Genomic DNA, 20712 nt, shown 5'->3' on the forward strand with positions numbered 1-20712 from the left:
ATCTCTGTGACAGGACAAAGACCGCAGCGTCTCACTGAATCACTCACACTGACATGAGGCGATCCAGAAAGTCCCACAGTAACACAAATACCACGTCGGCCTTCTCACTTTACTACATGCTGTGGCTTATAAAGTATATCCTGATAACACCCACATAAATACTTGAGTCTCGCTGCTACTCCCCAACTTTAAGGATGTATTTTTACGTCAGCGGTGTGGTTTACAGCACAAAGCTCCGCTGCCCTTTCTCAAGTCAATTCTTCAAGTTAATTTAATTTTATTTATATAGCTCCAAATCATAACAGGAGTTATTTTAAGGCACCTAGAGCAGGTCTAGACCGTACTCTTTAATTTACAGAGACCCAAATTCCCTCATGAGCTGCACTTGGCGACAGCAGCAAGGAAAAACTTCCTTTTAACGGGAAGAAACCTCAAGCTGAACCGGGCTGTAGGTGGGCGGCCATCCGCATTGACCAGTTGGGGTTAAAAGAGAGAAAAAAGGAGGGGGGAAAGAGAGGACTCTGAGCAAAAATCAAAAATCATTCTGCGAAACAGAGTTTGGTTATTTTATAAATAGAGAAAGAAAGATGGGAGAAAACCCAGATAAAGAGAGAAAGAGTTGGTTAGTGGATTTTAAGACTAGAGAGAATAAATACACCCTAAAGTTGTGTTTAATATTAGTATATGAAGCTATAGAGCCAAGCGACTATTAGCGTAGCTTAGCAGACTCGAGACAGGGGTAAACAACTAGCCTAATTGTCAAGAGGTAACTAAATCCCCTTTTCAGCATCCTAGAAGTTCACTAATTAACAGGGGTTATGTATGCGACTATTTCTTAGCCCAGGAGCAGTGGCTTCTTGAGTCTTGTTGTTACCATGAAGTGGGTGGGCAACCAGGGGCGACTTCAGGGAGTCAGCTTTTTGTTCAAATAAAACAAAGCAAGCGCTAACATGCTAATTAGTGAGCTTTAGAGGTGCTAGTAGGCAGATTTTGTTACCTCTAGACAGAGCCAGACTGGCTGTCCCCCCCCCCCCCTTTGTTTCCAGCCTTCATGTTAAACTAAGCTAATCAGCTGCTGGCTACAGCTTGATATTTAACAGCAAGAGTGGCATCAATTTTCTCGTCACACTCTTGGCAAGAAAAGGGAATGACTGCGTTTCCCGAAATGTAGCTTGTGTTTCAGCTTTATGCACGTTTGCTGCAAAATAAAACCTTTTTTTTAAATATATATCTAAACACTCCATTTAAAACCCCTTGGAGAAGATATTTCACTATTTCATTCACAAGTACTGCAACCAAAAGTCCATGACAACTTAAGAGGGCTCAACAGTGTATTTAAATGCCTGCGTTTCACCAACAGTATGATAATCCACAAACCAGAAATGTTCAATAACTCATCAGATAATGAACATAGTGATATTTATATGCTGAAATCTCCACTTTTGAACAAATACATGAAGTTCAGCATGTTTAATAAGAGGTGTATAAAGTATTCAGGGAAATGTAGGTAATCAGTAGAAGTAGACAAAGCAAGCCAAGAGAAATTTTTTCACTCTTACCTGTCAGCATCTCCCTGCCCTGACGATGTGTTTCGATGGAGCGTCTCCCGAACGGAGGACATGCTGTCAGGCAGGCGGTTCAGGCGCCGTGTGTACAGACCCAAACCTCCATCAGTCATGTAGCTGGAAAACACAACAAAACACATTAGATAGGCTATATACAACAAGCTCTAAGACGTACAATTAAAGGGCCCATAGAGCATGATGAAATAGTGCAGTACCACACATTGCTCTAAAGACTTTGGCCAGAGTTAGGATGCTCTGTTCTTCTTCTCAGAGCTGCTTTTGTTGTATATAGAGAAGGAGGAGGCCACATCCATCTAGTTTTCCGGCTGAGGCAAAGATCTCATCAATCAGGGCTAAACGGTTGGCGAAGAGCCTCCGCAAAAAAACAGTGAAGACACTAAACTATCTGACTGTAGACACGTTTCTCTCATGTGGCCCGTGGTAAACAACAGCAGTCTGTAAAATTAGTGGCAGCTGAGTAGACAGTAGAGAGGATGAATCTATTCTTTGCTCCTATACAGGAAGGATATTGCCATTCATCACTGAGACAGAGTCCATCATCTAACTCCAGACTGGGGATATTATGATTGACTGTGAGGCTTAATGTTAAGAGCAGCTGAAAAGATACTGTATATGTAAGTGCTGCATAAAGTAGGGCATTCACTTCATTTCATAATGGAAAATTACATTGGAAGGGACCTGATTTATTGGTTGCTGGAGTCAGAGGTTGACCGTTAGCAGCAGTTACAGTCTGAAGCTGATGCCCTGAACACTTACACAAACATTCCCATTCAAACTAAAACAACACCGACTAATTCCTTCAATATTTACGCGTGGAGTGGATTCCTAATGGAACTAAATATTGACTCATTTAACCCAGGTGTAATTTAATGAAATGTTTGCTGATTTAAAGTTAAGGTCGAACTGTTCGGTTGCTGAATGCTTTCTGTGTGGGAATGCGATGATTCTGTTTTTGCAGTTAAGTGAATAGAAAAATAAGCCCAGACAGATTTTTGACCACTAAAACACTCTCTGTGTTATCTCGATGTGGATCACAGTGAAAGAGAACTCACACACACACATACACACACACACATTTCTACATACATGTACACTATACACACAGTACAGTGTTCCTTTGTGTGACCAGCAGTCAAACAGAATCAACGTCTGAGCTGCACGACAGAAATTGCACAGCAGCCAAAAGTCGCTCAGCAGTGAGAAAACCTCTGCAGGCGCTGAACAAGCTGAAGCTTATATGAGGTTTAAGGTTGCAACTGACAATTATCAGTAAATCTAACCCTGATTTTATAGCTGGATTAGTTTATTTTTATGGTCATTTATAGAAAACAACAACAGCTGAAAACAAAACGATGACACATTATCACCTTGTAAAAGTGGTTGCTACATATTTACACACCCAGCTGACCCAGGGCAATGCTAATTATCATTTGTAGTCAAGTTTCTGTCCAGTTAATTAACATATGTCCAATTTTCATTTTAGCTACCTGGTTTGGTTTGACTTCTCACTGCTAAATGCTCTGCTATGTTCTGCAGGTGGTTGCTAACTTTAGCTGTTAGGTGCTATGCATTTAGAGTACAGTCGGTTTATTGGAGCTTGTTTGCTGAAAACAGCTGCCTGCTACAGCTGGAAGTGATGTGGATGAGTTTGCAGTCTGGAAAACCTGAACAATGCGAAAAGAGGCAAAGATGTTCTGTTGAGCTGAAGGGAACTGCTGCAATGTAAAACATAGAACATCATTGGTGCAGTGCATAAATTAGGTCAAAAAAGGGGGAAGCCCATGAAAAGTTCCCAGAGCTCAAGATGTGGTGATTGTTTGGCTTATTTTTCTTAATAAAATGGTCATCATATGTGTATTAACTATTTTAATAACTGTTTTAGCAATAATATTATTTCAAATTTTGGCCCTGATGATTCTTCACAGTTATAGGAATGATTGGAAGATGAATATAGTTTATTGGAGAACATCTGTCTGCTCCACTTTACTTATTGATTTAATAACATAAAACAAATCCATTTAACAAAAATTGCAATTGCATGCAAGCATTAAGAGATCCTCAAGTTTAAGTCAACAATAAGTGGCTATTATTAAAGACTGCTCTGAATGAGTCATTAAATCAATTTCTGTACTTTTAGCTATAATTTTAATATCTTCAAATATGTGATCTGAAGCCAAGCATGAAATTACAAAATGTACCCATATTTTTTCTCAAGCTTCAGCATGTATCAGACCACATGTTAAAAAGAAAGAATACAGGAAGTTACATCTAATCTGTTTAAACTTTTCTGGAGGAGCTAAGGCAACCTAGACCCCCCATTGGATTGTCCCACCCACATTTTCAAAGCTATACACCCATGTTTATACCACCAAAGTTAAATCAAGTGATCTGCGGGCTAATGAAAGTCAGACAAATCCATTTTTCGGGAATCACACAAGAAATCAGATAGTTTAAGCTCTGAAAACACAACACTACCTTCAACTGATTTCCAATAACAAGAGAGACAACAGACAATATAGAGAGATTAAGAATGGGGGGGGTTAGCTGTCCTTTACAGAAAACATCCATCATCTCATAGCAAAGTCACCTTGAAGATGCCACACACACACACACACACCCACACACACACACACACACACACCCACACACACACACACACACACACACACACACACACACACACACACACACACACACACACACACACAATTATTCACCCTAATAAGTGACTGAGCCTCCCTGTCCTCCTGTTTCAGATGCCTGTTAACCTGTAACCTTCTGCAGCAGGAGAAACGTGCCCAAACAGGACATTTTATGAGCTGAAACTGTGCAGTCAGGTTGAGTTTACATAGCCGTGCAACTAACAGAAGAAATAGTCCTTGTGTAAATGAAACTGCAGACATAGTTGACTCACTAAGAATACATGTACTGTGGTACTGACAGAAAGAAATTCACAAAATCTCACGCACTGGAAAAAAGAAGAAGAAGAAGAAAAAAACCCTTCAAAGCATCACCTCTCTAGAGCTTCTGATTTATGTTGGCGGTTGAAAATGCTCAGACGTACCTTTCTGCCTCAAACATGGTTACACAGTTAGTCCAAAAAGAAAACAAACAAGTCCAGATGAGGGTTGATCCCTTTTGATAAAAATCTCCAAAGCAAAGGTGTCCCTTTTCAACCACCTGGCTACTGTCTGTTATCACGTCTAAGTGTGTGTGTGTGTGTGTGTGTGTGTGTAGGATCTGCGGTTAGTTAGTGAATAATATCACCAGGTGAGAGCAGATTGAATCATGGTGATATCACAATGTGAATGTACAGTATCAGTATAGATTATGTGTCCATGTGTAGAGCCTGAATGTGTGTGTGGGTGTGTGTGTGTGTGAGTGTGTGTGAGCTCTGTGTTGGTATGCGGCTTCTCTCCTCAGCTCCACATGCTTTTCCCTCCTGCTTGGAGGTTGGGTCTGTCTGCTGAGGGTGGAGGAGGGATGGGAGGGAAGGAGGGGGAGGAAGAGAGGGAGGGAAGGGGGACGGCAGGGGGGGTTGATCAGTGCAACATACCCCCGAGCTGAGGAGGTTGGTAAAAGAGGGGGGTCCTTGTCTCAATGGGCCGGAGAAGCCGAAAGGAAAAAGAGAGGAGGGGGTTGGAAATTGAAGAAAACCGCTGTAGAAACTATATGTGGTGTCATTAGTCATGTTGTCTGTGTGGTAGCACTCTAAATAAATATACTATCAAGACGGATAAAGGCTGATGATCATCTCAGTTTATAGCTTAAGACACATGGGTGGTAACTAATGAATGTTTTCATTATTGATTAATCTGTAAGTTGTTTTTTGGGTCATTGATTAATCTTTTAGGTTATAAAATGTCTGAAAATGGTGAAAAATTTGCATCATAATTTCCTCCAATAGTAAGTAAATTGTTCAAATGTCTTGTTTTGAACAACCAACAGTTAAAAACCCCAAAGATAATCCATTTACAAAGAGCAGAGAACAGAGGACAGAGGAAACGGTAAATCCTCACATTTTAAAGGCTGAAAACAGTGAACATTTTGGCAGATAAATGACAATTATTATTCAGCACTAGGCTATGACACTAATTTGAGATTACACAGTTCCGTTCTATGAGTTAAAGGGTTAGTTCACATAAAACAAACTAATACTTATTCAGAAGCTCTGTGATAGCCACCTCCAGCCAAAGTTTAATTGATTTGAATTTTTGGTGCTAACAGCATTGAAAATGGCCTGTATCTAGACATATGAACTACTTTAACAGATATTAGATGAAAACTGTTCAATGTGAGGTCTGTGGATGTGGAACCCTGTGGAAACTGTGTCTAGAAAAAGGTGTGGCTGAGGAATGTTTTGAATGCCATTTTTTATTGTGTGGGCAAAACAAATACAACTCCAGACAAATAAAATCTGGACAAATAAAATCAGAATTATATGCAAAGAGAGAGAATATACTTTTATGATTTGGGTGATTACAAATTAATTGACATAAAGAGGAAGGATAGAGTTAAAGTGTGAGAGTTTACTGCTCTAACCCAAATGCCAACAGCTCCTTTCTGGGTAAACATCCCACCTCTGTGTGGAAGAACCAGTTAGTTGATGCTAACAGGCTTGTGATGGAGCTAACCTCTAAATGGCCTGAGGATGTGGAGGGGGGGGGGGGGGGTCATCAGTCTGTGTCTGTTTTAAATTGTTAACCCACAGGGCGAATCCGCCCACCATACACACACCCACATGCATGGACCCACACACACACAAACACTTCCTCACATATACACAAACTTATCAACACATCTACACATGCACACTTCATGGCTCTGCAGCTTCTACCCCCTCCTCAAAAAGGTCTAATCCAGTCAACCTGCTTCTATTTGAATAAAAGCCTATTTTGCCAGCCATCCATCACATCATCCCTTGGGTTTTAAGCGCAAAGAGCATCAGATTTACACACCAAGCATGAACTGTATGTGTCAAGTTGTAGCAACACTGGCTAAGGCACTGTTTTTATATGAGGATCCCACGCATCCACTGCTAAGATATCAAATCCAGCTTATCAAAATAACCATTAGGCTCCGCTCTAACCTGTAGGCTAGGCATAAGATCTCCAAATTCCAGTGCAGTAGATTTCGGGGGCCAACAACATAATCGCTTATCAAGCAAAAATATGAAGAAAGTAGTACAGTTTGAAGTCTCTCAAATATGAGGATTGCTTTGTCTCTTTCATATTATCATAAATATAATATCTTAGATTTTTGTATTTTTGGGGAAGAAGAGGGAGTTTGATGACAGATTTGAAGGGCCATTTTCTCTATTTTTCCTGACAATCAATAATTTAATTTGAATAAATAAGATTAAAAACTGCAAGAAGGTATTTTTTATTAAAGCATTCCTTTCTTCACAGGTTTGATCCAGGCTGTCAGATATCAAGTGTTCGGAGCGAGCGAATGGCCCTGCTCACCTGCCCACCTGTCCAGATGTGGCTGTGGTTTGGCCTTTGTCTGCTGAGCCGCAGAAACAGACATATCAAGTACTTCAAGAGCACTTAGCTCCCCTCCACTTCCACAGCTGCCTCAGGGCTGGTGAATCAGTGCAAATCCATGAGGGCCAAAGGAATTAATCTCAACCACTGATTTTAATGTGGGTTGTTGTATTTTTTTTCTTCTTTTATCATCTTGCTTAGCTGAGCACGTAGAATCTTTATACACTTACATTCATTTGGACTTAAAACTAATCCCTGTAGCAGCTCTCTTACCAGACCCGGATCCCTGTTTTAAGCTTTTCGATGCCATCTCAAGGTGAGCTGGCACATTTTGCAGCTTCATCTGATAATAATGACGGCAGCACCGGGTTTAAATTGCACAGTGTGACAGCCAAGGTATGCGAGGGGCCTGTTACAACACGGACACTGGTTTTAAGGGTGCAAATAAACAGGTCACAGCATATCAGTGTCTGTAAGCAGAGACATGGATTATTTGTGGTCCCTGAGCTTCATAGAATAAATGCTGCTCGTGCTACTGAGGCTGAACTGTGAGATATTGTCTCATACTTGGATCATGGGAATAGTGAGTAAGGAACACTACTGCCCTCTTCTGGTAAGCTTGGATTTGAGGAAATGCACAGCCTATATGGTCACAGTATTTTTTTTCCTTTTTTCTAAGCAATTAATTCAGTTTGTTTTGAATGATCATTTGTCAACTTACGATAAACCATAACACCATATTTCCACTATCTAATGAAATTATAAACACTTATTCATCACGTAATAGCTATAGTATATCACCGCACTGTATTAAAGCAACTGAAAATATTCTTCAGTTTAAATAAGTCTGTTTAAACTATTCGTCACTTCTGAAGTTGTGTTTAAGTCTCGAAGACAACAATAAATTATATGCAAGGCATTTTAGAGGCTTAGATTGGCAGGAAATTAGCTGCTTTCTCACACAATTTACATTTGTTAGTACACACTGCTACACTGGCAGAGTTACAGAGGAGATTAATAAGCAGAGTTCAATTTTTGGCTCACCTACCAAAGGATGTCAACATAAATAGATTATCATCTCAGACACTGGCTTACACAGACACAGTGGATCAAGTTAGCAACTTGTCAATTCATCAACTCATCATTTCAACAGAGCTCAGACTTTGAAGTTTAATCAGCCTCTCTGTTCTCTAAATTCTATTTCATTTGTTAATTTGTGTTTTTTATTGACTAATTAATGAAATAAGATCCCACCGCAAGTTCTTAGGGACTTCAAATACGTAGTTTTTTGGTCAAACAGTCCAAAATAAAAATATATTTAATTGAAAAATGGTATTAAACAGAGAAAAGTAGAAAATGCTCACATTTGAGTAGTAAAAACCAGCAAATATTTCACGTTTTTTCTTGAGAAATGACAATCAGTTATCAAATTGTTATCAATTAACTTTCTGTAATTTTTTAATTGGATACTTCAAAATCTCCATCAGCAATCCACTCACCCGCTGGTGACATCATCATTGCGTGCAGCGTTCTTGTTCAGCACATCTCCGTCGCTCATGTATCCAGTGACCTCCATGGAGATCCCATCGAGGTCAATGTCGTCCCCGGATCGGTCCCCGAGGTCCACGCTGAGGGCTCCGCCCCTGCCAGCTAGCTGCCGTCGGAGGTGTCCGGGGTACAGGTAGCGCCCTCCCTGGCCACCAGCCACCCGGCTGCTGTAACTGTTCCCCAGAGATGGGGCGTCACCAGCTTGCAGACGCGGACTAGATTGACCCAGTCGCCATGACGAAAGGGAGGGGCGGGTAGAAGTGAGGCTGAGGATGCTTCGACTTCCTGCGCTGCTGTTGCTGCCAGCGCTGCTGCTGATGTCTGTGGTGACGCTGCCATCGAAGGTGGTTTCCAAGGTGCTGGATGGGCAGAGGAGAAGGAGACAGAGAGAGATGAGATTACAGAGTACACTGATAATGTGTGATATCAACGTAAACACATCACCAAAAAGCTAAAGACAAGACTGGAACCAGCTTCACTAAAACATTAATTGATAAGACTTTTAACATACTTTTAATACACAAAATACTATTTTCCTTCTATAACTCAAACTTTTCAATTACTATAAAAACTTCCTCCTGCTGGTGATTATCTGTCCTCTGAAAAAGAGATCTTGAACTCACTGGGAATTCCTGAATAAATAAAGTTTAATAAAATAATAATGATAATAATATTAAATGCAGTAATGAGAAAATATAATATCTACAATGTTGGCATGATGACTTGAAATCATAGCTACAGTTAAGACAAACTGAAACGGTCTAACAGTGGAGATCACACATTTGGATCAAAACCAAAACCAGAGAAGAACTGTTTCTTGGCTCAAGGCACCATCATTATTTAAGTGATTTCTGTTAAATATGTTGGATAAGAGATCCGTTGGTATGGCCTAAAAAAGGAAAACGGGGGATATCAAGCTTGCACCAGAGCCCACACTAAATGTGGACAGCTGGGTCAACACTAAGACGCGAGGCCAGAGCAGAGGTCAAAATTCTGTGGAAGGGAACGAGATTAGAGCTAAACCTGAATCAAAGACGACATGAAAGACATGCCCGGTGATCAAAGCCAAAGGTCCTTCAAAAGAGGGATGAGACAGCAACAAGAGCAAAAAGAGGTAATACCTGTAAACCTAGACGGACACAGTCTGCTGACCATGAGGCAGTTCAGTCAGTGACTCAAATCCGCAGCAGTTAGCCTGATTTAGCGTGTTTACCATTCAGCCGTAGCAGCCATTTTGGCGGCGCTAAACTTTGATGATCCCCAAACAGTAGAGTTTTGTTATCCATGGCTGACTTATGAACAAGTGCTGACTTGATAAGTTGAAAAAAATGTTGAAAAATAACTTTTAAAAGTTATTCTTTACTTTATTGATGTTAGATCTTTCTTTACCTGTGTGTGACCTGAGTTCCTCGCAGGCTGGACATGGTCTCCTCCAGATTCTGCCGCAGGTCTGCAATGTTTTTGACGGTCCGTAACCGCCTTGTCTCTGGGTCTTCACCTGAGTGAGACAAAAAATAAATAAAAAACCAAATAAGACATGACTCCTCTACTCCAAACAAAGATAGACTCTACTCCTGTGAGTGATCGCCCACCTGAAAGGTCCTCGATGGAGGTCTGGCTGGTCTTGGTGAAGGCAACGTCTCCACCTCTGCCTCCTGAGCCGGTCTCAGTGTTCCCTGTTCCCTCGCCGTCTGAGGATCTGAGAAAATAAATTGTGCGAGGGATCAAAGGGAGGAAATCATCGATTCTGAATTATTGTGCATTTAGCAGGAACTTAATATTCGGCAAATTGTCACGGAACAAGGATAACCCTGATTAAGAAGTAAATCTGCTGTGTTTCAAGTCTTGTGACCGGGGTCCGATATGAATGGCTGCTAAGCCCCAAATGCCAGTAAAGTTTGTCTTTGAAGGATAAATCAATACAGTTCACCCGCCTGCACTGGCTGGTAGCTTTTTGAGACGATGACGTTTGAATGCCTGGTTTATGTGCAGCCTTTGGTCTTTGCCTGATCCCAGACTTTGTCCTTGTTGACTACTGTACACTCTGTCTGAGTGTGAGCCAGTCAAAACCGCTGACTGCCTCTTACACTGCTCTGCAAACAAGTACAACATCTAAACTTCTTTTTTAAACTTCTGGTCAACCAACCAAACATTACCACAATTGTCCTGTGTGGTATATACTATTTCTGGAGGGATTATCTATTTTAAGTTCACCAGTTCTTGGCTGGTTTTGACAAAAGGCCATTTTAAAAATAAACTTTAACTTTAATTTACTGGCAAACATACTCTGTCTGACAGGTGGAGGTGGTATAATCCTAGTGGTAATGGTATCTGACAGGTATACAGCAAAAATAGGAAGTTTCTGGGTATTGAGGATGGGGGTGTTTTAGGGAGGTGGGCTGGTTAGCTACAGGTCAGGATGTACAGGGGGAGAAAGGGCAGCAGTGCAGGAAGCGTCAGGAGGCTAATGAGTGGCTGATAGAAAGAACTTTGTTGAGGGTGAGAGGAACCTCCTTCCTTATCACACTGGGACCAGGACAGAGGTCAGGGGCACACAACATCCACACATACTTGCTCAGATACATGAGCACACACATGCAGACAATACACACATACAAACACACTCGAACAAACACAGATGTGACATTCCTGGTTAACAGTTTACAGATGGGTTAGTTTTCGCAAAGTGATAAATTCAGATTTTATGTTTTCAGATGCTAACCAGAGAATCAAACATCAAACAAGTGGTGATGAGCTCATAAACTTTGACCTGTACAACCCTGGACACACAATACCAAGGTTACACACAAATGTATAGTTTTTTAAAAGGCTAAGATAGTCAAGGACAGTTTACCTATAGAACTGTTATCAGGTAATCTATATCACTAAACAAATATGCTCCTATAAGCAAATAATAGTCACTAACATTACCTATTCTGCAAAATTCATTTTTAACCTCCTTTTTTTAAAGGCATCACTGCAACAGGTCTTCACCTTTTAATGTATTAATGTACATAGACATGCAAACCTGAGCTTTATCTGTCTTTGTGCTGCATATTATTTATGTAGATCCTTATGTTCTGGGTGTATTTAGCAGCAGAAGTGTCTACATTATTTGCATAATCTTTTGTTTTTCTGTTTTCTTCTTCAGTATTTTTTCTTTTTCTCTTTTATTTTATAATTTAAGTTAACAAGAAACTCAACTATTTTCAGTTTTGGACAAGTTATATAACTAAGATAAGTCTTCAAAGCCTATTTAAAAACACAACATATTCAAAATAGCATGCATGTTTTAGCTGTGATTGCACTTCTTTCACATGATAAAACTCCACCCACACAGTCCTGACGAAGGAGGCTATCTCATATTTCAAGAGATAATTCTTATCACATAATAAACACATTTTTCCAGCTAATTTTTTTCACTAATGTTTAATCTAGTAGAGCAAAACTAAATATGAAAGTTTTCTAATGTTGTAACAGGTGTTCCCTCCCCAGCTTGTATGACCTCACCTGTACATGAAAGGTGCGACGGTGGCTGTGTTGGGGTGGCTGTGGTGCTGTTGAGTCTGAGGTAGCTGCACGCTGACCGTGTTGCTGGCTGTGCTCTGTGTAGTGCCTCCCCCTGCCACAGGGGCGGCGCTGCTCTTCCCCTCTGTGGAGGCCAGGCTGGAGGTTGAGCTGGAGTGTCTGCTGTCCCTGTCTCTGTCCAGGGGACCACGGTGCATAGAGAGACCCCCTCCTAACCGCATACTCCGAGGCCTCTCCCCCGCCTCCTTCGTCCCCACTGAGGAGGCTTTTCCCCCAACTCCCGGGGCTTTACCTCCTGGCTTTGGTATTCCGCTGTGTGCAGGGGTGGAACTCTCCTTTTTGGCCACTTTATTCCCCTTGGGAATGAAGCTGGCAATTTTAGAGGTCCTTTTGTTTGAGCTGTCTGTGTCTGCAGCAACAGGTGCTACTTCCTCCTTAGGTTCCTCCCCCCTGAGTTCTGCCCTGTCGGGGACGGAGATTCGTTTACCTGCCTCCTTCCCTTTCTCCTTCTCTTTCTCCTTCTCCTTCCCCTTGTCCTTTTCTTTCTCTGGGCCTTTGACAGAGCTCTTCTTGGTGGTCAGAGCTCTGCTGAAAGTGCGCTGGGCAATGCCCCTCAGGGCAATTTTGGGGCTGCTGGCTGTTGTGGCGACAGTAGTACCTGCTGAGGGAGCTGCTCCATTGGCGTTCCCATTGCTAGTCCCGTTCATTCCCGGCCGGACGTTGCCATCGTCGTCCTCCAGGGGGTCGGTGTTAGAGCCAGCCTCGGCTCTCTCCACCGCTACAAACTGCTTGGCTGGTGCAGCGCTTTCAGTCTGAGCCCCAACTCCATTGGAGGAGGCGGAAGATTTGGAGCCTCCTTTACTGTTGAAGAGTTTAAGTTTCTCCAGCATTGACTTCTGAGTGACAACCTTCGGAGGAGCTTCAGTCGTCGGGGCACCCTTACCGGCGGTGTCCTTCTCCTGCTTTACAGACTGCATGGCGGGTGTGGGGCTGCTGGTGGAGGAGGGAGATGGTGAGGAGGGGTGCTTGGAGCTCATTGACTTGCTCCTCCAGGGTTTGCCGTTGCTGTTTGGTTGGGGAATGGCTGTGGAAGAGGAGGATGATGACGACGAGGACGATGATGAAGGAATCAGGGCGGAGGTAGCGACAGGGATGCTGGTGGAGGAGTTGACGGTCACCGCAGATGACGGAGCATGCTCAGTCATCACCGAAGGCTGCGAGATCATGCCCTCTGAGGAATCTGCACCAGAAAAAGAGACATTTTATTAACCAATAAGATAGGAAGGTACGGATTAGGAGGAAGAGTCACGCAGAAGGAGGATCTGGGGGAGAGAAGAGAAACCAGATGCTGAGTCTTCTTTGACCCCACACAAAGTGGCCATATAAGGGCCTGGAGGTGGTCTGTTTTGATACAGCCAAATGTGCCATTACTTTCCTTAGAGCTAGCCACCAAAACTGTTAAAAACCCCTTAGCACTAACAATGAGAGGAGCCCATCACAAACTGTTTATAAAAACAATGAGGAGCAGGCTCAAGTGCTTTAAAGTCTTGCCAAGCAGGCTGAGTCAAGGAGCTGCACTGCTGTACTTATAAGGCTTGGACTTATATGGGCTGCTTTTGGTCAGCGTCCCTCTGCTTTACAAAGAAACATTGTCTGGTTACATCTGGTTACATGTGCTCAGACCCTCGTAAATTCATAAGCAAGGGGGAAAAACAATTTCACCTGGAGATGAACAAAGCAGAATGCCTCAAAAATTACAAGTGTTCATTGTGTAAACATGCTCCTCTAAACCACAGTTGCAGAAAAAAGAAAAAAAAAATTAATAAATGTTTTGGTAAATCTGCAACAAGTGACTCAGCAGCATCTCAACTTACCAAGAACTGAAGGAGCAAGAGAAAAAAAAAAGGTGAAATCCCTGGTGTAACTCACTGTCCTCAATGTGACAAATAAAGTATCCTGAGGGCTGCTGAGGTTGTTAAGTGTGTGTGTGTGCAATACTGAGCTACCAGCAGCAGAGAGTTCAGACCAGTAACATTTGAATATTCAAACACCAACGGCCAGTGAGTGAGAGGGGTCTGTGCAGGGAGCGCTGGGTGGAACGAATCATAACAGTTCTGTTTCAACGTACTCCTCGTCCTCTTACGCTGTACACATAAACAAACACACACTCAAGCATGCACACCCACTCACAGACTCATATTTTAAGTCACTGCTTCTATGTCGCACCTTCTCAGCAGTCACCTCGGACCAATAGGAGTGTTTTAATACATCACACTGCAAAAAATATTCATATTTTTTGCTAATTATGAAGTGCTTTATAAGACCAGGTGACATAGGTCATTTCAACCTTTCTCCAACTCCTTGAAACAAGTCAAAATAGTGTTTTTTCTTCATTTTTAAAAAAAAAATGAGACTATTATTGCTCAATAATCAACAAAAATGACCAAAGATCATTCTCTGTGATATTCTAATGGTGCACACTGAAAAACCATCATATAACTCACACAGTGCTCATTAAGTTATGAGGTATAATTTCCTCTAACTCACGCTATCAAGATTAATTCCATATTCATATGGTCTCATTAAGTCAGCATTAATGCAGAATATTAAACACTCGGCCCACTTGTTTACCCACTTTCTCATCTGTCTCTCCACTTTTATTTCATTTTTACAGTTCCTTTCATGCCCTAATTGGAAATAGGCACTCAACCCCCCCCCCCCCCCCCCCTCTCCGTTTAGCATTTAGCAAGAGCAGCCTGAAACAATGCAGCCATTAGGAAGTGATTAGGGCCCAATTAGCCGTGCTAGCAGTTAGCGATTGGGAAAGTGGGTCAGGTTGCTAATAGCTGCCTTCCTATTGGAGGCGATTGAATGAGAGGGGGACCTGCTGTGATTATGGAGCGGGCAGAGAGAAAAAGGGGACTGGGACTCCAGGTTTTGGGATGAGTGAAGCTTTGATATGGGCCAACAGGACGATGTGTGCTGTCCGTGAATGGGGTCAGCTGGGATTACGGGTCAGAAAGGGACAGAGGAAGAAAGGCAGGACATGGAGAGGCCCTGGACACTGGGACAGCTGCTGGTTTTCATGGCTGGACCCGGTGACCAGGACTGACACGCTCCAGTTAGGTTGCCAAGGGTGAGAGAGGGTGGTCAATCTTCAACACGCTGGGTCAAAAGTGACACTCGAGTGATGGACTTAGACTTTGTTGCTTCATAAACTCGCCTCCAGAGACGAAAGCGACTAAGATTTTAGTTTCCAGACAAGGTTCAACACCTCAAAAACATAAATAACACAAATCTGTCACAAATGACAGAAATCTAGACGTCACACTGAGGCTGTTTATACTTTACAGCTATTTTTAAATGGAATCTGCCAATTTTACATTTAATAAAGAGGCGACAAGGTGGATAAAAATATTTCACACTGAGAAAGTCATTTGAAAAGGTAGTATAAGTTCAGGAAGACATTTATTTGATGCAAAGAAACTCACAAGTTCTGACAACAACCTGCTAAAAAAAGTTTCTATGAAATATTTTGATTATAAATTGTCACAACAAATCAATCTAACTTTATTTATTAAAAAAACAGCTTTTCATTATCAGCACAAAATGGACTTGAGGAATCACTTTTCCTTCCAAAAATAAACAAAGAATAGTTTTAACTTGCTCTAAGAATGGGTCACTGACCTAATGACCCTGTGAAGCCTTGGGCCAAATCCTGAAATTAAACTCCTCATTGGCCCTCATTCACTACTCTGGTAGAGCTGTCTGCTTGAGGAAACATGCTGAAAGAATTTCACTGTTTACAACTCAACTGCTTAATTACAGCAGTCATTAGAGATTAAAATAAAGAGCTGAAAATGACAGTAGAGGAGTACCCAAAGGGAAAAAGGATTACAGACCACCATACCACTTCCTGTTTGCCATAAAACCATGTCTCTGTGTGTCTGGGGGTCGGTCCAGCTACCCCTACCCCTCTCCTCTCTCAGCTTTCTGATAACATCAAGGCATTTGGGGGGAAATCAGCCAAAGTGGACCCAAAGCTCTTTTCACGGATCGCCACACTCATGTGTCTCTGCGTGTGTTCCTGTGTGTTAATACCCATCTAAAACTGAGCAAAACCATGTAAATTCACACAAGTGTCAACACTCTTCTCTCTCCATGTGTGTGTGTGTGTGTGTGTGTACATGTCTGTGGGAAGGAGAGTGATGTTTGTTCTGCTCATAGCAACTTCAAACGTTTTTAACCCTCTACACAGCAGCAGCAGCAGGACGAGAGCAAACACACTCTTCAGAGCCCTGTGACCACACTGGCACACACGAAATAACAAGCAGTAAATGCATTAGAAGTAGCGTCGGCTGACACTGTTTAGACATCACAAGCCCCTCTACCCTTCTCATGGTCTCGCTGGTCACAAGACATTAAGCTAAACCCTCTCAGTCAGTCAGTGACCAAATTGCTGACCTGAAAATGCCCTACTTAAACACAAGTCACTCACATATAGCACGACTGAAAACATGTTTGTGCTTTAACATCCAAGGTGCAGAGAAGGTTTTTTAACACATGCTGCACAGAGAAAGCCTTGTGAGAAAAGTTTTTCCTAATTAGGGTGCTTAATTTTGTTTACTGCCCCCTTTATATATGTTAAGTTTATAAAATGAGCAAAAGTTACTGAATATAGACAGGCACACAGTTTGAAGCTGCAGGTGTTTGCTTACTCATCATGTTCTGATTTCAGGAGCCGTCTCTCTCTCTCTCTCTCCCTCTCTCTCTCTCTCTCTCTCTCTCTCTCTCTCTCTCTCTCCCTCTCCTCAGTCATTGTGCTCCCAAAAGTGAGAGGGACAGCCGGCTTTTGTGCGGAGAGTGAAACTTTTTAAAAGTTTCTCCACATGAATACACTCAAACAGTGACGCTACAGCTCATCAGAAGGCTATTCATTCTGCAAGGGCAACAGCCACAAACACACACACACACACACTTACACTTACACACACACACACACACACACGCAGAAATGCATGCGCAAAACAAAAGCGTGCACATACACAAACACACACAGACACAACCACAGGTGCCCACTGCGGTCTCTGTCTCTCTGCTCTGTGTCACTCGGGCTCTGTCACCTTGTGTTAACACGGAGCAGAGGAGAAGATTCAGGTCGGTTTCCTCACAGTGCAATGACGTGACTCCATTCTGGTGTCACTGCCATTGACACAGAGCAGATCTGGCCACACAATAGAAGCTGCAGGTGCCTCTCTAAACCATCTGAACCTGCAGCAACACGCAAAACATGCATGCATAATATAATGTGTTCTAGTCTTACTATGTTATAGAGAAGAAAACTTATAGTAATATCAGTAAGACATGGCCAGATGTATAATGTTGCCCAAAAATAAACAAAATATGACAATCCAAATTATTAATCAAATTCACTCCCAAAAGTGAAACTCAGCTTTCTGCAGCATCATCATAACGCATACATTTCTTCCAGCAGCAACAAATCAGTAAAACTAACTTCACTTGCTATCACACTTTCAACCGTTAAAAGCAAAGCTGAAGATATTTTATCTCTATCGCAACAACCTGCAACCTTAGATGGAGGTGATCTATAAGTGCAAGCTGACAAACCTCATAGGTGCTGCGGATTCCCAGGAGCAATATAAAAACAAGGAGAGGATGGATAAGAGAGGAGAGGAGAGGAGAGGAGATGTCCAAAACCATGGCCAACCATCCAGAGAGTGCATGGGGAGGCAGAGGTGGAAGGAGGAGGAGGAGGAGGAGGAGGAGGAGGAGAAGGAGAAGGGGGAGGAGTGTGATGCAGGGCTGTGATAAGGGGGAGGGGCTTGGCAGTATGTCAAAAAACATGGGTAGAGGCAGAGGAGGGGGTCAACTGAGATTCTCATTCTACCTGCTGCCAATCATATGGCCTTCTGCTCCCATATAAACACACACAGACACACACACACCTACACACACAAAGCTAAATGAATCCTCAGACCTTTGTAGAATATCATGTATTATATTAAATATTTTTTAGTTTCAGAGCAACCTAAAAACAATCACCTCAACTGACACTTAAACTACTTCTTACCACTCTTATTCTCACTACTACTAATGAAACTGGACCTCTGCATTAGTTACGGCAGACCACTGAAGTCGCTCTTGAACTAACTTTTTGGCATCCGCACTTTCATTCATGCTTCAACACCGTCAGTGGCTCATTCATGAGCTGCGTGTCTACCAGCTGACTAATAACATCCAGTCACATTCATACAGTCATACAGATGAGCCTTTATATCCTGACATTTCTCACTATCTATACTCTGCTGATACTTGAGTACCATCACTGTTTGCTGCTGCAGCCACTTCCACAACTCCTCACCTCCTTTTTGTATTTTATTTACTTTACTTTAAAGGATAAACTGACCTTTTTTAATGCCTGTCTTAAAACAATAGTGGTTGCCCATTCAGTAATATGGAAAGTGCACTGAAACAGGTTTTTCTTGCTTAATCATTCCTTCTTTTCATGCTGACCATTAAGAGATCCCTTCCTAATGTGCTTCCACCAGTGTAAGTGATAGGGGACAAAATGCACAGTCCTCATTCTGTATGAAAATGTATTCCAAAGTTTATCTGAAGATAATATTACACTTCAGCAGTCTGGGCTAGATTAATCAAATATAGATCTTACAAAGTTACTGCGGTTTTGGCACCACATTTACTTTTTTTCTTCCCTTGGACAGTGTTTCTGTAATGAGCTATGGTGGAGGGGACAGAAATGCAAATAGGTAATTTTGTACTAAAAAAGACTGCAGCTTTGGATGATATCCACCTGATTTGTCTAACCCAGATGGTTAAAGCCTTGTATTAGCTTCAGTTGAGTTTTTTTTAGATTTTGTCCTCCATCACCTGCATAAAAATGTCTAATTCCTTCATGTGTCCCTGACTGTAACATAGAAACTGACTATTCACTAATTAATACAAAGTAGGATGAAATGCAATATTTTGAAAGCATTTCTATGAAAATGAAAAGGCATTACCTCAAAGTCCTTGTTAGATTCTGATCCTGATACACACACACACACACACACACACACACGTGTTCATAAACACACACACACACACACACACACACACACATCCACTAAAAACCTCCCCATCTCCATTGGAGCAGCCCATCAGAATAAACACCCCATAGTGCTGCTCGCAGTGTTGGTCCTACTTAATTTGTCACTGTTTAGACACAGACAACAGACTCTCTCCTTCACTACCTCACACACACACACACACTCTCTCCCTCACACACACACACACACACACACACAGAAACACACACAGTGACACTTTTTCAGTCAGTCTCCCTCTCCTTCTCGCCCTGCCTCTCTCTATGGGCGGTCAGAATACTCTGTCTAATACAGGGTAATGAGTTTAGACTGTGAACACTAACACAGTCTATATAAAGCCTTGGCTCAGTGAGTGGTGACAGAAGCTATTTCAACACTGGTCTAACAAAATATACTGCCAAACACACTCACTTTGTATGCAGCATAACACTAACACTGGGTAGAACGAGTTAAACTGGGTCAGAGCATATTGGAATAAACGTGTGAATCCTTGAATTGACAACAATATCAAACAGAGGTAAAAAAAAAAAAAAAAAAAGTCAAATGCCTTCATACCCTAGTGGTCATTCATCCTGACTGAATTAAAATGTTATCTAATGTTGAAGTTGTTGTTATGTAGCCATTTAATATATTTAAAGCAGCAAAGTGGAGGACGAATTTAGGTGTCCTGTTTCCAAAATAAAAGTCCTGCTTGCTCTGCATAGACAATGATGTGACTCATAGTTGGAGCACGTCCAAGAAACTCTCCGGGTTCAATCATCAGTACATAAGATGAATAACTGTGTTAGAACATATCTGCTTCTTTCACTCAAAAGCAAAGCCTGTATAGATAAAAACTTACTACTACTACATCTCCCAAGATGCAGTTTAGTGAGAAACATCTGATCACAGAGCTTCACATTTACAGCCACTGCTTACGCTAAACCAGGGGTGTCAAACTCATTTTCGTTCAAGGGCCACATACAGCCAAATTTGATCTCAAATGGGCTGGAACAATAAAAAGATGGAAGGACGGAAGGAAGGAAGGAAGGAAAAGAAGACAGGAAGGAAAGTGGGCCGGATTGGATTCCTTGGCGGGCCGGTTCTGGCCCACGGGCCGCATGTTTGACATCCCTGCGCTAAACTGAAGCTAAAGATCATACTTTGTAGAAACCTGATAAAAAAAATTCAGCAGTTTAAATAAATTCCCGCTGCAGAGTAAGTATCGGATGCGCCAACATCTTCCTTAAATCGGCAGAGGCAGCTGAAGTTACTTTCTGGAGCCAAGGAAGAGCAACTAGAAGTCAGCACTCAGCTTCAAACCATAAACCAAGCCAGACATATTCTTGTAGTCATGGACTCAAACCTAAATTTGAACAGTCAGCCAACTATCACCTGAAGAATAAATGAATAATAAATAAAAAACAAATTTAAATGACTTTTGTCTCAGCGGGATTTTGA

General features: G+C 42.0%; 1 protein-coding gene across 2 annotated transcripts in view; it reads right to left on the reverse strand.

The window, feature by feature from the left end:
• The window catches only part of nav2a (neuron navigator 2a), a 62054-nt gene extending 51505 nt beyond the window's left edge, over window positions 1-10549 (reverse strand). For both annotated transcript variants that reach the window (XM_053324536.1, XM_053324535.1), the window contains exons 1-4: window positions 10213-10549; window positions 10010-10118; window positions 8572-8979; window positions 1560-1682 (exon numbers count right to left, since the gene is read on the reverse strand). In XM_053324536.1, coding sequence (XP_053180511.1) covers window positions 1560-1682; window positions 8572-8979; window positions 10010-10044 — 566 coding nt within the window. In that variant the 5' untranslated portion in view covers window positions 10045-10118; window positions 10213-10549. The remainder of the gene's footprint in view (window positions 1-1559; window positions 1683-8571; window positions 8980-10009; window positions 10119-10212) is intronic.
• Between the last annotated feature and the right edge of the window lie 10163 nt (window positions 10550-20712).

Source organism: Scomber japonicus, chromosome 1, assembly GCF_027409825.1.
Source record: "Scomber japonicus isolate fScoJap1 chromosome 1, fScoJap1.pri, whole genome shotgun sequence".
Classification (NCBI taxonomy): Eukaryota; Metazoa; Chordata; class Actinopteri; order Scombriformes; family Scombridae; genus Scomber; species Scomber japonicus.